This window comes from Micromys minutus, assembly GCF_963924665.1.
Source record: "Micromys minutus genome assembly, chromosome: 30".
Taxonomy (NCBI): Eukaryota; Metazoa; Chordata; class Mammalia; order Rodentia; family Muridae; genus Micromys; species Micromys minutus.
The window spans coordinates 9,548,088-9,568,248 of NC_137965.1; the positions used below are offsets into that span (position 1 = coordinate 9,548,088).

General features: G+C 40.6%; 1 protein-coding gene across 2 annotated transcripts in view; it reads left to right on the forward strand.

Annotated features, from left to right (window-relative positions):
* GRM1 (glutamate metabotropic receptor 1) overlaps positions 1–20,161 on the forward strand; it is a gene marked incomplete at both ends in the record, with an annotated part of 351,560 nt that overhangs the window by 285,465 nt on the left and 45,934 nt on the right. For both annotated transcript variants that reach the window (XM_080941568.1, XM_080941569.1), the window contains 2 exons: positions 13,853–14,099; positions 18,889–19,057. In XM_080941568.1, coding sequence (XP_080797694.1) covers positions 13,853–14,099; positions 18,889–19,057 — 416 coding nt within the window. The remainder of the gene's footprint in view (positions 1–13,852; positions 14,100–18,888; positions 19,058–20,161) is intronic.

Here is a 20,161-nt window from a genome sequence, read left to right on the forward strand (position 1 = left end):
GCAGGGCCCTCCTCAGATGCTGCTGCTTATCTAAGACATAAAGTATCATGGCTATAGGCATATATATACATAGCAGCAGCCAGGCATCAGGGTCTGAAGAGACAGTGTCATGAAATGTCCCGAGTGCTCTGTGCTTCATGAAATGGCAGGACTTCTCTTTTACCTTCTGCTTAAGCCCTAAGGTTCTTTGACCTACCATGCAAAGTTCAATAGCCTTTGTTATTGTCAGCTCAACTCTGCTCATTAAAATTTGAAACCTCCATGGTTCATTCATAATCCCTGTGGTTTTGGTTTTGTCTACGTTCTACCACCAAGGAGCTTCTCCTTCTGTCTCCTGCCTTCACTCTCTCCAATACCAATGCATAATAACAATATTAGGTCTCACCTCTTCCATGAGGCTTTTTGGGAGTCCATAAAGGAGCCAATGTGACTGGCTCTTTTCCTTAGAGCTGGGCCTCCTCTATTTCCCCCATTGTTCTGTACAAATGGCACTGAGTCGGACATGTGTAATGTTCTTCCTGGCTTACTGAATGAACACTTTTCAAATAGCAATGCAGTTGCTGCAGCACTAAGTTCCTTTCGTCTCTGTTAAATAACCTCAATGAATGATCCGACATTGTCATTTTAATTTGATTCTAGAAGCTATTAGAAATTTCTATTACTTCACATACTGATATGTTCATTCCGTCAGGGACAAGAGCATGGGCGAGCCTTGGACAATTCTCTTCCAACCATTTTCCATCCATGAGCTTAAAATGAAATGTAAATCTGCTTCTGCCTTTCCAGGATTTGAGGAACATTCTTACTGCTTAGACGGAAAGAATCGCCTAAACTTATCCTTTTCACTTTTCCCACATTTTTATACAGCTCTTTATTTTATCTCCACAGACATGAAGAGCTCCTAATTTGATGAATACATCAAATAGACACTTCATTTTATGTAACAGTTTTATTAAGCAATCTTAAATGATAGCTTATGGTAATCATATTAGGTTTTATTTGAATGTTATGAAATGTATTGTAGTCACCATTGGTAATAACCATGCTCAGTTAGATCATCATTTAATTCCTGAGCTGTCAGTCATGCGGTAGAAGAACAATTGAGATACAAGAGGAGGCGACTGTCTGAGTAACTTCTACAACTTCTCAAACTACACATAGGCAGGAAGCACCCACTGTGGCCCTGAAATGATAGGCTTTGTTCTTGTCACTGGGGTTAGGGGAACGAGTTCTAGTGGATTTCTAGCCTCAAGATGACCCACAGAATATCCTTCCCCTTTACATCCAAGATATTCTGAGTTTTTATTCCTGGCACCAGGATAGCACCAAACTAATCCAGGGCAGTAGAAATACACACTGCCCTTTGCACACAGGCTAGGCCTCTCCTCTGGCATGGGGCACCAACTCTCGTGAGCACTTGCAAGCATGCCTGGTTATGATCATTCTCTTGTAGATAAGACCGGAGGAAATCTTGCAGCGTTTCCTTTACAGCTCTATGAGCTTTCAGGGCATAGCTGGGAAATCAATGCCAGGCTCATTGTCGGAGAAGCAACTTTTAATGGGGTTTCTATTGACCTCACCACTGGCAAAGTCTGCCACTGTTGATCAGCGTGGCCCTCTCTGCATTGACTACCCTTTTCTCTGCACTCCCTTTCAAAATATTCCCAAGGACAGACAGAGTACACATGTTTGGTGTAAATTAATTCTGTAAAGTCCTTAGTGTTGACAGCTGAGGATACAAGTCAACTTCACTCCTACTGTTTTGTTTGTGGTCATGTAAATAATCAGGGATCTGGGAGCAGAGCTTTTTCTCTAAGCTCAGCCACAGTGATTAGACAGCTCAAAGTGCCCTTGCTAATGAGGTTTTCTTTTCCTCTGTAACTTCACTTGGAGGAAGCTGCAGAGCAGAGGACTCCTGAAACAATGCATAGCCCTGAATACCCACACATGCATGTAACATGAAGAACACATGTGTGCTGAGAGAGTTCCATTATGATACACGGCTCACTGTGTCCATTTGTCACATCATTTGCTACTGTTTTCTGCTGTTTATAGCATCCCACTAGCCTTGTGAACGCAGACCTTGGTTTCTTAGTTTTGAAATAATGATCAGTTCCTCGTTACTGATCATTTCCCGTCTCTCCGTTTTCTGTAGAATTTATTCATCTGGTTTGGAGATTCAATTGGGCATGTTGGCAGCCACCGGGAAAGAACTGCTGTTTAATTTAAACCATCAACCATAATGAATGATGACTTTCTTGTTAGGCTAGAGCGAGTCTGCCTTCAACCAAGTGAAAAAGGAATGCGTGCAAATGAAATGGTCCTTGACTACATTTGTGGATTTCTCTTACATCTATCACTGATAATATCTAGATGCCAACAGGGTAAAGTTTCACATGTTATAATGAGAACATGCTCATGACTCCTTCCATAGGACTGAACCCTGTGATAGAGACATTATCCTAAAGGGGTGAACACAAGGATCTCACAAATTAGCATTGTGATAAAACACTGGAAAGAAATGTGGAGAGAGAAAGAGAGAGAGAAAGAGAGAGAGAGAGAGAGAGAGAGAGAGAGAGAGAGAGAGAGAGAGAGAGAGAGAGAGAGAGAGAGGAAGGTGTGGGTGGGGACCACAATTGGTAGAAATATTGGCCCAGAGATGCTGAATTTCATATGCCTGATAAGCACCTTTTGATGAGGTTTTGGTAATTTTGATCAAGCTATTTTTATTCTTGTTATGAAATGTGAACACATGCTTACAAAACTCTTTGTGGTACCCTAGAACCTCTTCAAAGACTTTTCTTTCCATTTGGCCCCAAAATATTAGCAGCTTGATTATACAAATGCCTAAAGAACACCTGATTAATTTGATTGTTAAGCTATCTTCCTGTGGGTATGTGTTCCTAGGACAGAATTGTCTTTGAAAATTTTAAGCACATGGATAACTGTGTTAAAAATAAATGCTCATATCAGAGTCTAAGGATTCGCACCAAACTTCAGGAAATGAGTTTATTAGCATCTTGTGGCTAGGTTAGTCCAAAGTTTCTTTTCAAATTAATTTTGTTCTGTAACTAACCTTAACTTTATATAGTAATGAATGGAGTAGTCATAAAAGAAGAGTCATAAAAACAGTCCTATCTCTACAAATATATCATTTATGTGAATCAAATCATGACAACCTTGTCTTAGGAGGAAATAGATAGTCCCTTAAGTTTCATATGGTCTAAAATATAGGACAAATTTCATTTGTACATAAACCACTTATTTATCAATATGGTGACAGATACCTTGTCTTTCCAGATGTTGCCAAATATAATGACACTCTGAGGTTACAGCCAAGCAAGAGACAGAGAAACACGGTATTTAGGATGCACAGATCTGAAGTCATATAAACCAAATATTAATATAGCAACTATGGTTAACCAGCTTTGTGACCCTGGAAAAATATTTGGCTCACATGCTTCTAATTTTCATCATTAATTCCAGGGAAATAATGATCACCCATTCCCTGTTTCATGTTTCAGCTTCATTGCTTTTCCCAGGGCTTATAAAAGTAGGATTGCTGACTTCCAGAGGAGGCTTATTGTCTTGGTTGTTCATGTTCCTTCTTTTGCATTTGGATCCAGACAAATGTCTGAAGTGTTTCTTGGCATAGGTATCTGGTCTCACCTTGACTGAGTGGATTTTCTTTCCCTGGTTGCTGTTGCATACTGTGGGTCCTGGCCAAGTATGGTGGCTGAGGTGTCCCTGGTAGAAAATGTGAAAGTCAGTTAATGGTATCACAACATAATGAATATAGGTTAGAAGAAAAGGGTGGCGGGGGCAGAAGGGAAGAATTAGAGAGGCTCTGAGTCTGCACCAAAGAGGCTAAGTCCCTAGGGAGTGGAGGTGGGTAACGAGGAGGGGCTGCAGTCATAGTAAGACTCAGGCATCAGCTGAGTCTGGAAGAGAAGTCAGAGAAGACAATGAAGGTAGTTGTACCCTAGTCCCCACCTACTGTAGCCACCGGGGGCAGGGGGCGTGGTTCCTGGGACAGAGTGGTTCTGTGGTGTTAGCAGGACTCACAAAGGAAAAGAGATGGGCTAGAAGGAAAAGCTGAAAGGAGAGGTTGGAAAAATGGGGGAGAGGAGTCTGGGTCAGCCAATGTCATTAGTCCCATCAGTTCTTGTGAGGTAAATTTGTTAAATTTTTAAATTGTATTTAATTTTTTTATTTTATTTTTTATACTCCAAATTTTATCCCCCTCCGGCTCCACCCTCTGACTGTTTCCCATCCAATACCTCCTCCCCACCCCACTGTCTCCATGAGGGTTTTCCCACCCCTCCAGCACCCACCCCACTTGACCTCTAAACTTGCTGGGGCCTTCAATCTCTTGAGAGTTAGGTTCATCTTCTCTGACTGAACCCTGACCCTGAAGTCCTCTGCTGTATATGTGTTGGGGGCTTCATATCAGCTGGTGTAGGCTGCCTGGTTGGTGGTCCAGTGTCTGAGAGATCTCAGGGGTCCAGGTTAATTGAGACTGCTGGTCTTCCTACAGGGTCACCCTTCTCCTCAGCTTCCTCCAGATTTCCTTTAATTTAACCACATGGGTCAGCAGCTTCTGTTGATTGGCTGGGTACAAATATCTGCACCTGGCTTTCATGATAGGCTTCATTTTTGTGAGTGCTTCATAGCCTCAGTAATAGTGTCAGGTCTTGGGCCCACCACTTGAGCTGGATTCCAATTTGGGCCTGTCAGTGGACCTCCTTTTCCTCAGGGTCTTTTCCATTTCCATCCCTGCAGTTTTTCAGACAGGAACAATTATGGGTTAGATTTTTTGACTGTGGGATAGCAACTCCACCCATCACTTGATGCCCTTTCTTTCTGCTGGAGGTAGGCTCTACAAGTTCCCTCTCCCCACTATAGGGCATTTCATTTAAGGTCCCTCCTGTTGAGTCCCAACAGTGTCTCACCTCCCAGGTCTCTGGTACATTCTGGAGGGTCCACCAACCTCCTGCCTCCCGAGGCTGCCTGTTTCCATTCTTTCTGCTGGCCCTCTGGGCTTCAGTTGTTTTTCCCCACCCAATACATAATTCTGTTACCCTCTTCACCTCCCTGTCCCCATTTTCATCTAGGTCTCTCCATCCACCCACCCCCTTGTCATTGCTTTCTTCTCCCTCCCTAGTGGGACTGAGGCATCCTCACTTGGGCTTTTCAGCTTATTGACCTTTTTGAGTTCTGTGGACTGTATCTTGGGTATTCTGAATTTTTTCCTTTTATCCACTTATTACTGAGTACATACCACACATGCCATTTTGGGTCTGAGTTGCCTCACTCAGGATGATATTTTCTAGTTCCATTCGTTTACCTCCAAAACTTAGGATGTCCTCATTCTTAATAGCTGAGTAGTATCCCATTGTATAACTGAACTACATTTTCTGTATCCATTCTTCTGTCGTGGGCATCTGGGTTGTTTCCAGCTTCTGGCTATCAAAAACAAAGCTGCTATGAACATAGTGGAACTTGTGTCCTTGTGGCCTCGTGGTGCATCTTTTGGATATATTCTCAAGAATGGAATAGCTGTGTCTTCAGGTACAACTACTTCCAATTATCTGAGGAACTTACAGATTGATTTCTGGAGTGGTTGTACCAGTTTGACATCCTACCAGCAATGAAGGAGTGGGTGATCGGAGAAATGTAAACCAAAACAACCCTGAGATTTCACCTTACACCAATCAGAATGGCTAAGATAAAAACCTCACTTAAGTTCATGACACAGGGCATTTGAGGATGCTACTTCTGATGTTGGACTGAGATGTGATGCTAATTCTTAGACTCTTAAGAAAACTGGTGGGTTTTTTTAAAAAATTCTTTTAAAGAAAACCCACAAAGAAAGTATGACAGGCTAAAGGAGCTGGTTTTCCCTGTTGTTGGTGTCTTATACTGAAGCCTGACATTTGTCACACTTTAAATAGAATCATTATTGCCACATTATTACTAGTTAGACTTTAAATCTCTTTAGATTTTGTTTTATTTTACAACTCAGGATTTCATTCAGAATATTATATTCCATCCCCTTTCCCTACCTTTTTGCATTCTCTTTGGGTTGTGACAGTTCTCAACCATTCTTTTATATAATTACCTTGACAGTTTTTAGGAGTAGCAGTGAGGTGTTTTATAGACCATCTTTAAGTTTGGGCTTAGCTGATATATGTCTGGCAGTTCAACTCCATGATCACATCCATACAGCCTAATACACACTGGGTTAACATTGACCCCATAAGTAGGCACAAGGCTGTGTTTTCTAAACCTCTCTACTGTGAATTTACCTGTACAACCTTTCTTACACTGTAACTTTTGGAACTAGGTCACTAATTGCACGCCATGCTGGAGAGTGGAACATCACATTGTCCCCTGATGAGAACAAAGGAGATATCCACATTATTTTTAATTATTATGGGTGAAGTGTTTTATTTTATCTACCTTTATCTTTATTGATACTTCACTTATTTCATTATGATCAGTTATTTTATATCATGGATCACTTTCCCATAATAAATTGTTGGGTTGGCTGTTAAAATCGCTTTGGCTTTGACCAGTGGATGTATTTTACTTGACTTTATTATTTAGTTTTGAGGAGATTTTTACTTTGGAGACTACAGCACCCCCTCAGGCCCATTGTGCATATTTACTATTCTATATAAAATATTTAATAAGCATATTTAAATATTTATTTTTGTTTTATCTTACATGTATGTGTGTTCCCATCTGTATGCCTGATATCTGTAGAGAAGAGAAAAGAGTGTTGAATGCCATGGAGTTGGAGTTACAGATGGATGTGAGGCACCATGTAAGTGCTAGAAATCAAAAGCTGGTCCTTTTGAAGAATAACCAGTGTTCTTAACTAAGGAGACATCTCTTCAGCCCCATTTCTCGATCCTTAGTGGATTATCTCTTCATAAAGGTGCTTGTATGTATGCTTGTGTGTGTGTGTGTGTGTGTGTGAGAGAGAGAGAGAGAGAGAGAGAGAGAGAGAGAGAGAGAGAGAGAGAGTGAGAGAGAGAAATTAGAAAGCAATATTTGATCTGACCCGAGTACTGGGTTGCGTGAAGCTTTGAGGTGTTTCTTCTTTTTGTACATAACTAGGGAATATATATATATATATATATATATATATATATATATATATATATATATATATATATATATAGAGAGAGAGAGAGAGAGAGAGAGAGAGAGAGAGAGAGAGAGAGAGAGTTTATATGTATGAATATATACACATGCTGGGTTCAGTGGCTAAGAGTTTGCTGCTCTTGCAGAGGAGCAGGCTTCAGTTCCCAGCATCCTATAATAGCAGGTGTCCCAGAGTCATTCTTAGTTCCAAGGGACTGAATGCTTTTCTGGTCTCTACAGGTACCTCCACCTAAAAACGCTAAAGTATTTAAAACTAAAACCACATGTAGACATTTCTGTGGGAATTCAGCAGCTTATGTGAAAAGCATGCTGCTGTCTCCAGAACTCATCTCTTACTGCATGGCTTATTCCAACTTTATTTTTTGCTTTATGATAACCTCCCATTCCACTAGTGATATACTCTTTTATAACATCTGCCATTGATTTATTTATTTGTTTAACCCTGTGATATACATGGGTAGCTGTTTCAGATTTGTCAATGCATGTCTCATGAGAAGCAATTTCCTTCAACTAGAGTGGAATACTGCTTACATTTCTTTTCTGAGTATAATTTGAACAGATTTAGATCAGCCCTGTAACCTCTCAAGGTGGTCCTTCTTAGGATAGAATTATATTTGGCTTCTTCATTTCTGTAAATATTCTCCTCACAGCCTGAGCCTGGTTGGCATATCCAAATGGATTTGCATCAAGTCTAGTTCCTGCCTGTGTCTTATTGATCATTTTGCTAAGAGTTCTTTGTCTATGTGTTCTTGACAGTGTTGATCTTAGAGGATTACCCTTTTAATTTTTCTGACAGTTATTGACTAGATCCTACCAACAGTGAGTTTTTATTGGGCCTTTAGGAATTTCAAATTTGATTTGTTTAAGAGATGTTGTTGGGGGACATCACAGAAAAGGAACCTGGATTTCAAGAAACCCCAAGAATTGTGATATGGGGACAAGATGATGTTGCAGTTTAGCTAGGATGATAAATCCACTACAATAACAGCGTGAAATATCAACATAATCTCCCAGTCTTCACATCAATCTGAAGTGAAAAGTCACAGTACTGCCAGATGCCACATGCCCTCTGTTTAAATACCAAAGCCCTCCTAGCAAATTACAGCCTTCTGTGCTCCCGTTTCACCCATATGACTTATGAATTACAGTGAAGAAAACATCAAGTATATATGAAATGCATTACTATGTCCCGAAGTATATTTTTATGTATAGGGGTAGGTTCGTTTAAAAATACTGTAATATACTGGTCAAAAGCCAATTACCAATTTGGACTTAAAATATCAGTATCTTTGGAATTCATGCTTGTATTTTTATGATAAAATGAATGTTGGGTAGCAGAACCATCCTGTTAACATCATAGGTATAGTAGCCATAAATGATATTAATAATAATAATAATAATGTTATTATTATTATTATTATTATTATTACCACAGTGCTTACATTTCAGCCAAAGTCACTCTGTTTAAGTCACACTGTTTAAGTGACTCAGTCTAAGTCACTGGAGTAGAAAAGTAAGGCTACTCAGAAAGGTCAAACTGCAGATAAAAAGTCAATGAGGAAGGGAAGAGTCTTAAATCTTAGACCCCATGTATACAAGAGCGTGTTCTTCCTATCCCTCATAAAGAAATAGAATGGTGCTGCATGAGTAGATTCGAGGCACATAGAAAATGTTGGGGAACCTTGTTATTAAGGTAGCGTTCTCCATCACTGGATGGTTTTCTGAGCTTGGCACAAAACTGGGGATCCTCTTTGTTAGTGGTCCTTTCCTGTCTGCCTGCTGTTGTCTAGAGAGTGTCCATGAACACAAGAAGCTGGCTTTGTCTGACCTTGTCTGAAAAGTGACCTTGAACCTAGTCTCTGTAAAGCTGCACAACTCTGCATGCGCAAGCATGTGCACGCACACACACACACACACACACACACACACACACAGCACTCTGGATCCCTGCCTGCATGATATTAGGTGCCATATTATAACCATTCAGCCCTTCATGCTCACCTGATGTCATGACCACCTACCCCTTCCCATGCACACCCCTAAAAAGCCTTATATACCCTAGAACAATAAAATAGACTCATTTCACTGCATTCGTTTCCGGAGATTTTTCTGTGCATACTCTTGACTGTCAGAACCCTGTTCTTAGTCTCTGCTCCTTTTGTTCTCTCAGGCTGGTGACCACAGCCCCTTGAGGAGAAAAGGAGAGGCTATAAGAAGAGAGAGAGGACTAATACAGTAGGTTGTTGATGGAGGAGCTGGGTCCTGGTATATTTTAATAACAGACAGACTTACCACACTCAACAAAAGCCCTCTGTAATGTGCTGCGACTCTACAATTAGCTGCCAGCACTTACTGCAGAGCTGCAAAGATTTTACTCCATGGGGTGTGGTTTTCACCTTTCTGGTGCTATTCTGGACCCTATCAATAACAAAGCAAAGAGGCAGCCTGTTTCCTTTCTACACAGACACAGACTCTCATAGTTCAATTGGATGTTACTGGCCGGTCCTCAAGTTACTTAAACACATCAGCAACTGTCCTTATGAGCCACTTACATTCATCATAACTTTTTGAAATCCGAATTAACTAAAGCAGTAGTGTCGTCAGGAAATTGAGGCTTACCTCAATCTGTAAGAAGCTTGCTGTTTATGTGCCATACAATGGGGGAAATTTCTCTCTTAACAATGGACTGTTAGGATGTACTTGAAAGATGTCTGAATTGTTCACACATGAACAACAGGTTGGATTAAGCAATAGAAAGTCAACTAACAGAAACTGCAGTAACATAGGCTTGATTAAATGATCCTTTCTTTCTCTCTAATTCCATGGATGAGTCATTTACATTTTAATACACTGAACGGAAAATAATGGAAGGGTCATATTTTTCTGTAACATTAGCAGAGAGACTCCTTATGGAATGAGAAAAATTTCCTATCAGAGGAAACAAAGCATCAGCAGATCCTCAGCCTGAACATGGGTAAGACTAGGCTATTCTGAATCTTATCAAAAATTCTCTCTGGAAAAGGTGTATAGAAAATGTAGCTGCCTAAGCCTTTAAGCCAAATTGAGGGCACTGTACACTTGGAAGTTGGCATTTTAAAAAATGGCCTGATTAATCTTCTTTCAATAAACCTAATACTTGGCAGTGCAAAGGGATGTGAGTGTCATCTTCACTTGATTTGGTGACAATACACAGTAATCACTGACCTTTCTGTTTTAAACTTAATGACACTATATCCTATTGTGTATTGAGGATACAACACTGTCAAAAGAAAATGAAGTGGGAGAGAAACAAATGCCAAGACACAGAAAGAGTCCCCTCCCCCCAGAGAGAAACATATTTAGTAACATTTTCCAGAATTCTCCCTAATGCATGAGAAAATAAAACATTGCTTATTGTATTTGTCTTCTTTATTTGGAGTTAGTCCCAGGGAACCTGATCTGAAAAGAAGTCAATGCCACTAGATTTATAGGTACATTTTTGGAAATTAATTACTAAGATGTTGAGTCCGGACACCAACAAAGTTGCTTTACTTTCTGTGGAGTGTCTATATTTTGCAACTCGGGCCATTAAAGTAGGTCGGTATTATATAAAAATCCAGAGCACACACATGATGGTGGTTTGTCTTTGCTATAAACGTCACTACAGTGCAGCCTCGCCAGTCACTGGTCAGGGCTGCTGGATTCACAGCGCTGGTTGGCAGGCAATACCTTCTTCTCATGCACATCATCCCTGTCCTTGCTGGTTAAGACTCCTTGAATAGTTAACTACAGAGACTTAGAGAGCTTAGCGATGCATTTCCTAAATCTGCATCCGAAGACATAGGACCCAAAGCAGACTGACTAGGCATGGTTTTACAAATGTCAGTATGCAAAGTGTTCTATGTAAAATTAGAATTAATAAGTAAACTCAGCCAACTTTGCTGATCTATACCCACAATCCCCCTGCTGAAGAGGCAAGGCAGGATCTTTTTTTTTTTCTTCAAAAGCAGCCTGGGTTGCATAGAAAACCCTGTCTCAAAAATGAACCATGGTGAACAAGAAAGTGAAACTTATTAAGGTTTCAGGATACAGGAATGCTCCACAAATGGCAATCTACCTCCTAACACCAGACAGAATTTTAAGGATTATAAATGTACCAATTGGGGTGAAACCAGAAAATCAAATACTTGGGGCCTGTACCATCAAAGGTGTGAACCATTAATGGGTTGTGTGAAGGAAGGTCCTAAATAAGTAGAAAACTTTGGAAATTTTCCTGCACTGATGTCTTACAGCAATGACACAGATATGTGCATGTGAAAATTTATTTACTGCATAGTAAAGGCGTCTATAGTTTACTGTAGGTGAGCCCATTCCTAACAAGAGACTCTTGAGTTTTGTTTAATTTGAGCAAAGGTTTCATAATGTAATCTACTCTGGCCCAGAAGCTACTATATGGGTCAGTTAAGCCTTGAAGTCTCAGAAACTCTGTGACTTACAGGTAGTAGCTGAAGTAAAAGCTCTCACCAGTTGTAATTTCCCTTTCCTGTACAGAGCCACAAGACTAAGGAAACAGGAAAGCCTAGATGTTGTCATGTTTATTTGGAAGAGTGTGAACGATTCATCTTGTGAGCATGGTTTAGAAACATTGTCAAGGCAGTCCAGGATTCTTTGCCCTGCTGGCAGATTGAGTTCAGGGACTTCTTACTAATAAGTAAGCATCTGTGTACATCTGGAATAATTCAAGGAAGACACTTTAACCTGGGCTTGGAAAGAGACTGGTTCACAGCTCAATGCCCTGCTTTCTGCCTCCTGTATGATCACTGGGCAGCCCCCGAGAATAACTGAAAGAGGGAAGGCATTTAGATTCATCTTACACCCTGTTGTTTCCTCAGCTATAAAGTGGGAAGGCTGGTGTCTTTTTGGTCTACCTCATATTATTATATGACTGTTATTATAACATAAACACAAAATCAGTATTTATTGTTAAATACACGTCATTAAAATTAAATAAAAATAAAATTAATCAAAAACACATGTGTTTATATTTACTCATGCACATATATAAATCAGACCCATATTATAATCAGTAAAGAGGTATAGTTGGAGTCATAGGCACTAGAACATGCATTGGTTTCCCTAGCTTATCTTGTTCCCACTTGCATTCAAGAATAATCATGTTCCCCATTCACACTCATCCTGAAAAAAAAATGACCCATTTTGGATAAGTTATATGATCGCCCTAAATAGGGATCAAAATGAGAGCACTGATTTTATAGACAGCCAAGAATAGATCCTGCCTTGGTACTGATGAATGGGGCACCACTTGACCACTACTGGGTTAAGACCCGTCTTACTGTACATCCCCAAAAGACCTCAGTCACCTCACTTCAAAGACTTGGCACCTTCTGCTAAGGGCATCTCTGTTTTATGTCTATCCTAGAGCTGTGTATTCATTCTGGGTAGGTGGAGTTTCAAATGTCCCTTTGACCTTCCCTATTCTTGGATTCCTATTGGAAACGTTCAGTCTGATAAATAATACTTCAGCAAATTTCACTCCTAACGCTGACGTGTCAAACAAATCTGGAAGATGGATTCTAGTTGGTTGATTCCATAATTTGCACTTTACTCTCAGGGTTGATGTACAAGTATCACTCAAATTCCAACTTCATCTAAATAGAGCTCCAGGACTTTCTTTAAATAGAGCTCCAGGACTTTCTATTTTCATTCCAAGTTCAACACCAAAGTCAAAATTTCTTACTGGTCCTTCTAGATGCTCCAAATTCCTGGACTTTCTGACTACCTTCAGCTAGATCTTACTCAGAATGAATCTAGAGAACCAAGTCCGGTGTTCCTGAAAGAATGCCGGTGATGTAACCAAAGTCCAGTTTTGTTTTCTGAAATTATTACTTTTATTTCACAAAGAGCAATGGTCTCTCAGTTTTTCATGGATATCCATGTCCAACGTGGAGCTTTTTTAATGTGGAGATGAAAATCTAACATTACAGTTGCTATGAAATTATCTGGCAGGTGGGGCAGGGTTAGTCACCTGGGATGGGGTAGAGAGAACTGCAGGGGTTTCAAAATTCATGAGTAAGAGATTGTGTTACAAGATTCACAAGCGAACAAAGCTCAATCTGATGTAGAATATGAATTCCTTGCCCAGAAATTCCCTAGTAAAGCATCTGCTGATTGGCAAATACATTCTAAACATAATTCTTAACATCCCTAGAGATGAGAAAGATCATGGAGTCACCAGAACAAACCATCAGAGGCTAGACATTGTAAAAACTGAATTAGCTTGAGTTATAGATTAGCAAAACAGATGCCAAAATCTTTTTTTTTTTTTTTTTTTTTTGGTACATGAGATAAGGAGGTTTGCATTACAAGTGCCTGTGAAAGAAAATATTTTTCCCATTGCTTCTTGATGATTTATGTGTATAAAAATTCTTTATTTTGAGCTTTATGCTGTTTGCTCCATAATGTAAATTTTTTACTAAATAAAGAATGAAAACGGAGGGGGGAACTGTTTTCAGATAGAATTATAATAGATGCTTACAAGTATAAAACAAGCTTTGCTTTCCCCAGTACTATGATCCCTGTCGATGTCTGAAGATCCTGAAATCACTGAGCGATGGGCTCTGGATATTGGCTGTGCAGCCCTGATTGGATTCTTGTTTGTGATCTGTTTTTACTGTTACAGGAAATGAAAGCTTGGAAGAGAACTATGTCCAGGACAGTAAGATGGGATTTGTCATCAACGCAATCTATGCCATGGCGCACGGGCTGCAGAACATGCACCGTGCTCTGTGTCCCGGCCATGTGGGCCTGTGTGATGCTATGAAACCCATCGATGGCAGGAAGCTCCTGGATTTCCTCATCAAATCCTCTTTCGTTGGAGTGTCTGGAGAGGAGGTGTGGTTCGATGAGAAGGGGGACGCTCCTGGAAGGTAAGGTATCTCTCGGACCTGAACCAGACAAAGGCCAACTAGGATTCTGTGTGGTTCCGTGGTTTGGGAGATAAATTCACCTAGACAGATAAAACTAAGACCATACCCCCTTTTCAAAGGTCAAAACACCCCATATTGAACTCTAAGAACCCTGCACACTGCTAGCTAAGCCCACACCAAGAAATCACCTGTCCTTTTCCTCAAGATGCCCGAGACCTCCATGAGAACACAGTATCCGCACAGCACCAACCGGAAACATCATGTTGATGGACACATGCTACTTTCCTCATGAAATATTATACCTAGTGCATCTGATCAATACCATGTGACAAGAACGAAATCCTACATGTACATGTCTATTTCTCAGGGTATCACAGGTTTCTGTTTATATATCTCAAAACAAGAAAACGTTGAGATCTGAGGATGGGGATTTGGTTTGTAGTGGCTTTTTTAAAAATTAAGGAAATAAAAAAGAACACACACACATATTTAATTTTCCATTGAGTCATTTTACACACAATCTGCTCTGCAACATTTGTTTTGATGCCATCGGTGGGCTCATACAAGGCTGGTACATAATGAATGTGTTCTGTGTGAAGATTAGCTGGATTCATTCATACACATGTTCCTAAGAGAAATAATAAGAATGGCAGAGGAATGGAAATCTGCAGCAGGAAAACAAAAGGCTCTGAGCCTACAAAGGATGCCCAGTGTGTTCACCATGCAAGCCCTGCCATCTTCCGGCGTGGATGTTATAGAATTTGAGATTGCAAGGGGGAAAAAAACGCTCTGTGCTCAGGAGAAATATTAAATTAGTGAAGTCTTGCTGCATGGATTTGCTTCTCTGGCAGATAACAAGAGAGTGTCAAAGTTAGCCTGTCACTAAGTGTCACCCAGGGAGCAAGTGATAGAGTCACACGTGGAGGCAGTGTGATCTGACTCTAGACCTTGTCATGGCCTTGATACACCACCCTGCTTATATCTAATCCTAAAATTAGGCAAAATTGCTGGAGGCTTTCTTTGTGTCCTGATACAAGTGCTGTGAGAGACTTGGGATGGGGGTGTCAAGTTCCACCTGTGGAGAATCTCCTGTGGGGGCTTCATGAAATCTCCCCACAGGAATCCAACAGCTGAACACAGGATGAATAGCGTGTCTTTGTCAATCAGTAAAACCTTGTACCGTAGGATTCCTTCCAAGATGCCAGTTTGTTGGGGGCAGATGCTGCTTGGAAAGGGATGGGACGTATGATCCAGGGCCTGAGGATGTGGAGATCTGTGCACTTTAGGAGATGGTATCAGGAGAAATAAAAGGATTGGAGGTTTAGAAGACATTGTCCATCCTTCCAATCCCACTGCTGTAAACCTGAGTCTACCGGAAATGAAGCGTAGCAGATCACACTTGCACCATAACCCTTCCTTCATGATGCCAAACAGTGATAAAAATAAGGATGAGTATGGTGATGATGATGACGATGATGATGACAATGATGATAAAATTATAGCAATAACAAAACTCCAAGACACACATGGAATTTATCCAGTGTTTAATTAATGCAGGACTGGAGCATTTTCCCACTCAGGACACATTCCCTTCTTGCTTTCCTACTTTTAAGTCACGCACATCATCAGCTTCTGTCTACTCCATCTGGAATTACATTTTAACTTCGGAGTTTTCCCCTCAGTCCGTTTTCATGACTCTATTTCCTCCTGCATCATCTTAGTTCACCTTCTCCCCTCATCACCTCCCTTTGGCTTCTAGCTCCTGCCATAATATCAAATGAAATGTAGCAACATGCCAGGAAGAAACCGTGATGTTTTAAAAAAAAACCAAACAAACAAAAGATAAGACAAAAATGGACATGGCGTAACTGGGCGCTTGTTTTTAGTAAGCCTGAATTCCTCCCTTGATACTGCAACGGTTTGTCTTCCAGCATTTGGGAGTTATTAAGGAAGTGTTTCATGAGAGAATATTGTGAAATTTTCGGTTTCCACATGCTAATGAAGTGTGAACTTGCGTCCCTTCTGAAAGAACAAACAAGGAAGTGCTAATAGAAGTCTCCAGTCTTGGGAGGGTGACTTTCAAGGATGGTCTAAGTGGGCAGCTTGCTAAGAAGTTTAGCATCACCGGAAACTTGGGAGGAAGGGTCACATTCTAATAGGGTGTAAAGTGCAGAAATTAATGAAGAGGGAAAAATATTGAATGATTTATATGGAATGGCCATGACAGGTTCACTGCCATGTGTTCCAAATGTAAAGATACTGGGGGTATAGATTGGTCATTGGTCCTCCAGATGAATGTGAGCCACCAGCTCAGTTAGCAGCCATTTAGACTTCACTTGAAGCTACTCTGAAGTATTCTCATAATCCTCAGAAACAAGGGTGATAATAAGTACTACTCAAAAGCTAGAGCATCAAAAAGATAAATAATGAGCTCTGGGTACACTTTTTCCCACTAGGCAAGGGGGAAAAGTTCCTTTATTTCCAATAAGTTGCTTTCCTTTCATGAAACTGCTATTTGTAGAATCTGGGTGCAGACAAGCCTTGAGTTTCACTACGTGTGATAGGACATACCTGCACCTCAAGAAAGGGTAATACAATGCCAGCAAATGGACAGTTGTTGTCTAGATAAGGAAGTAGGTCAGGTAGAGCCAAGAGATTTCTGAAGCCAAGGCAGGCTGATAGGTGGTAGTGGCTGCCCAGAGTGCTGAGAAAGAAAGTCTGACATGGGTTCAAAGACAAAAGTATTCTAAATGGCTAAAGCAGGGACATCAGGGAGGAAATACAAGACTGCCCAGGAAGAGGGATATGTGCTGCTTAATTGCCATCTAGTTCCTTGGGTCAAATACAAAGAAACAAAGGGGCACAGTGACTCTTATTCTAGTGCAGTGGGTTAAGATTTTTGCATAGCATTGCAGAAAATAATCCCTCTGCAGATCCAGTAAGAAGAAGCCAAGCATCCAGCTTAGCCAAGCTACCCCATGTTATAGTAGAAGAAAGAGGAACACCACTAGAGAGGATTGGAAATGAATGGCTGCACCAACACCAATGTCTTTCTAAGTATTTTATATAGTAGAACTTGTCAGTATACTAACATGTTCTTAGAAATAGAAATATGAATGATCTTAGACAAGGCTTTATATCCAACCCACGTCTTCCCTGTGAGGATACAGCAAGACAGTGTGTTTCCTTTGGTGTATGAGTAGTAGACATTTGGTGGACCAAAATCAGAAGGGTGGGGAATCTAAGATCAGCACATTTGGTATCTGAGAAGGGCCTCCTTTCTGGTTTATCAATTGTCCCTTCTACTGTTGTCTGTATGTAGTAAGAAGGTAAGACAGATTTCTCAAGCTTCTTTAGCAGAAGCAAAAATCTCAACCACGAAGGCTCCTTTCTCATGGCCCTAGCTCTCTCTGCCCAGTTACTTTGGAGGAAAGGTCTTAGTGAATAAATCTGGAGAAGATATAGACATTCATATGTAGGATCTCTGCGTGTGTCCCAATTAGAAAGTTGTTTTCTCTCTTCTTAGGTTCAAAAATCCATTTAAAAACCCCGAGAGAATACTGACAGTTCTATGTGGTGTAACTTACTATTAAAATGTGAGACAAGGCTTTAGCTCACACATCCCAATGACAAGCCCTCTCTTCTATCCATTAGGTTGCCAACTTTCCTCTACTCTAGCCCTGGAAGGAAATATCTTCTGGCACCCAGAAGATATTTTCATTACAGTATATATTTCTTGAGGGAAAACACTAGAAAGATACATGATGCCATCCTTACTACAGAAAGATTTCAGATGTTAGCTCTGCCTTTGAGCAGCATCTGAATCTCCTGAAGTAGCTGACACCGATAAGCTCAGTTCCACAAATGCTTGTCTCTTTGAATGTCACTGTACATAATGATACATTGGCTAACAAGATAGTTTCATGGGTAAAGGTGCTTGCAACATAAGCAAGAGGAACCAGACTTAAATCTCTAACACACTAGGAAGAGCTACTCACACCTGTGGCCCCGACACTGGGGGTTAGAAACAGGAAGGTCCAGGGAGCTCACTCACTGGTCAACCTACTTAGGACAAGCTTCCAGTTCAGTGAGATACCATGGCTTAAGGAAGCAAGGTAGGGATTGATAGAAGTAGAGGCCCCATGTCACTTCTAGGTTGTACAAGTACACATGGGTACCACTCCAGCATTCATGTGCATGCACCACACATGCATGGAGCACACACAACATATAACACACACACATACATCACATAACACACACAGTAAGCCCTTCACCTCTTTACTAACTAAAAGATCCATCTTTCAGGTTCCTTGCCTTGCCTGTACTTAGCAAATGGTCTAAACTTTGTGATACCTCCCATCTTTAAAATGTTCATTGTAATGAAAATGGAAACTGAGCACAAAGAGGGAATGTGAAATAAATGTACCCAAGCATGGAAATCCAGGATTTCATGGATAGTGTGAACTGCTACTTGTTCAAAGGGTAGGTACTACATGCTTTTAAAGAGTCGATCAACCAAACACATACATTATTACCTTTTGAAGTGTAAACAGAGAAAAGAATTGAGAGCAATGCATTATTTAACAAGAATGAACGGTGTATTGACATTCTCTGAGAACCAGAGGAAGTGATCCGAACAGATTAGGAATGTGACAGTCAGGGACGCTGGGATGTGGCAATACAAGCTTTGAGGTCTTCTCTCACTAAAATCCACTTCACACCGCCTTTGTTCTCTCCATCATGAAAGTACCCAGTAAGACTCCCCTGTATTTATTTTCCTTGTTAGGTATGACATCATGAATCTGCAGTACACAGAGGCTAATCGCTATGACTATGTCCATGTGGGAACCTGGCATGAAGGTGTGCTGAACATTGATGACTACAAAATCCAGATGAACAAAAGTGGAATGGTGCGATCTGTGTGCAGTGAACCTTGCTTAAAGGGTCAGATTAAGGTAAGGCACAAATGCATCCCTGGACATTATTTGCAAGGAAGTTTACCAAGCTCTGCAATAGCAAAGGAAAGCATATTTTAAAGCAAGACTGTCCAGAAAGAGGACACAGATGGCTACCCTTATGTTTAGCTAGAAATGCAAAGAAAGGTTAAGACTTAGGTAACTATTAGGTTAGGATATGGGTGTTTAGATATTTAGACTGGCATATTTTGATGGTTTTAGATATCTAGATATTTGATTAGAAACTCTGTAAACTGCTGAAGTAGTTTTAAGTTTTTATTTTAATAGCAACGGCAGACTGGGGACTTCCATATAATGTAGGCAGCCAGGGGATGAATAACAGTATTATAAATCGAAACAGAAGTAAGTGTGGAAACCAGTAACTGTGCTTAGTCATAGTGGCAGCTATTACTAAAGAAAGCTCCAGGGATTTAGTGCACAGCCCAGACTGTGATGGATGTGTTAATGAATTTCACTGTGGTAATCATTACACAATGCACGCATATATCAAGCCTCTGTGTTGCCCAACTTGAGTTGTAACCTTTTGGCAAATGTTTTAAAATTAAAAATTTAGAAACAGAAGTAAATGTGGAAATCAAAACCAGTCCTGTCAGTTAGTCAGAGCTCCAGCTATTGTTTAAAGAAGGCAAAAGCTAGACAATGCCAAGAATATGGCAAAAGTGACAATCGGTCACACGGATGAGGAAAACCAAAACAATACAGACACTGTGAACAGCATTGCACTTTCCCTACCATGTACTTTGGTCCTCCTGAAATGGATTATTTTTAAACAAAGAGAGTCTCCAAATTTTAATTATAGCCAGAGACCGTCAGGGAAGAGAGAATAAGTAGCTGATAACTTTACTCTCTGCAGAAAACTAGAGAAAACAAACACTAAGTACCAGGTTCCTTGATGGTTGTGCTGGAGAGACTGGTCAATGAGGATGGCTTGAGAACATGGCTTTGGGTCCATGCTATTTACACTCAGGCTGGAAGAAGCCTGAAGCAACGGGAGTATGGGGGAGGAGCGGAGAGCTGGCAGGCATGCAGCTCGGGTGAACTAATAGGTCTTCCCCAACTCTAATTTGCTGTGATTCATCTCAT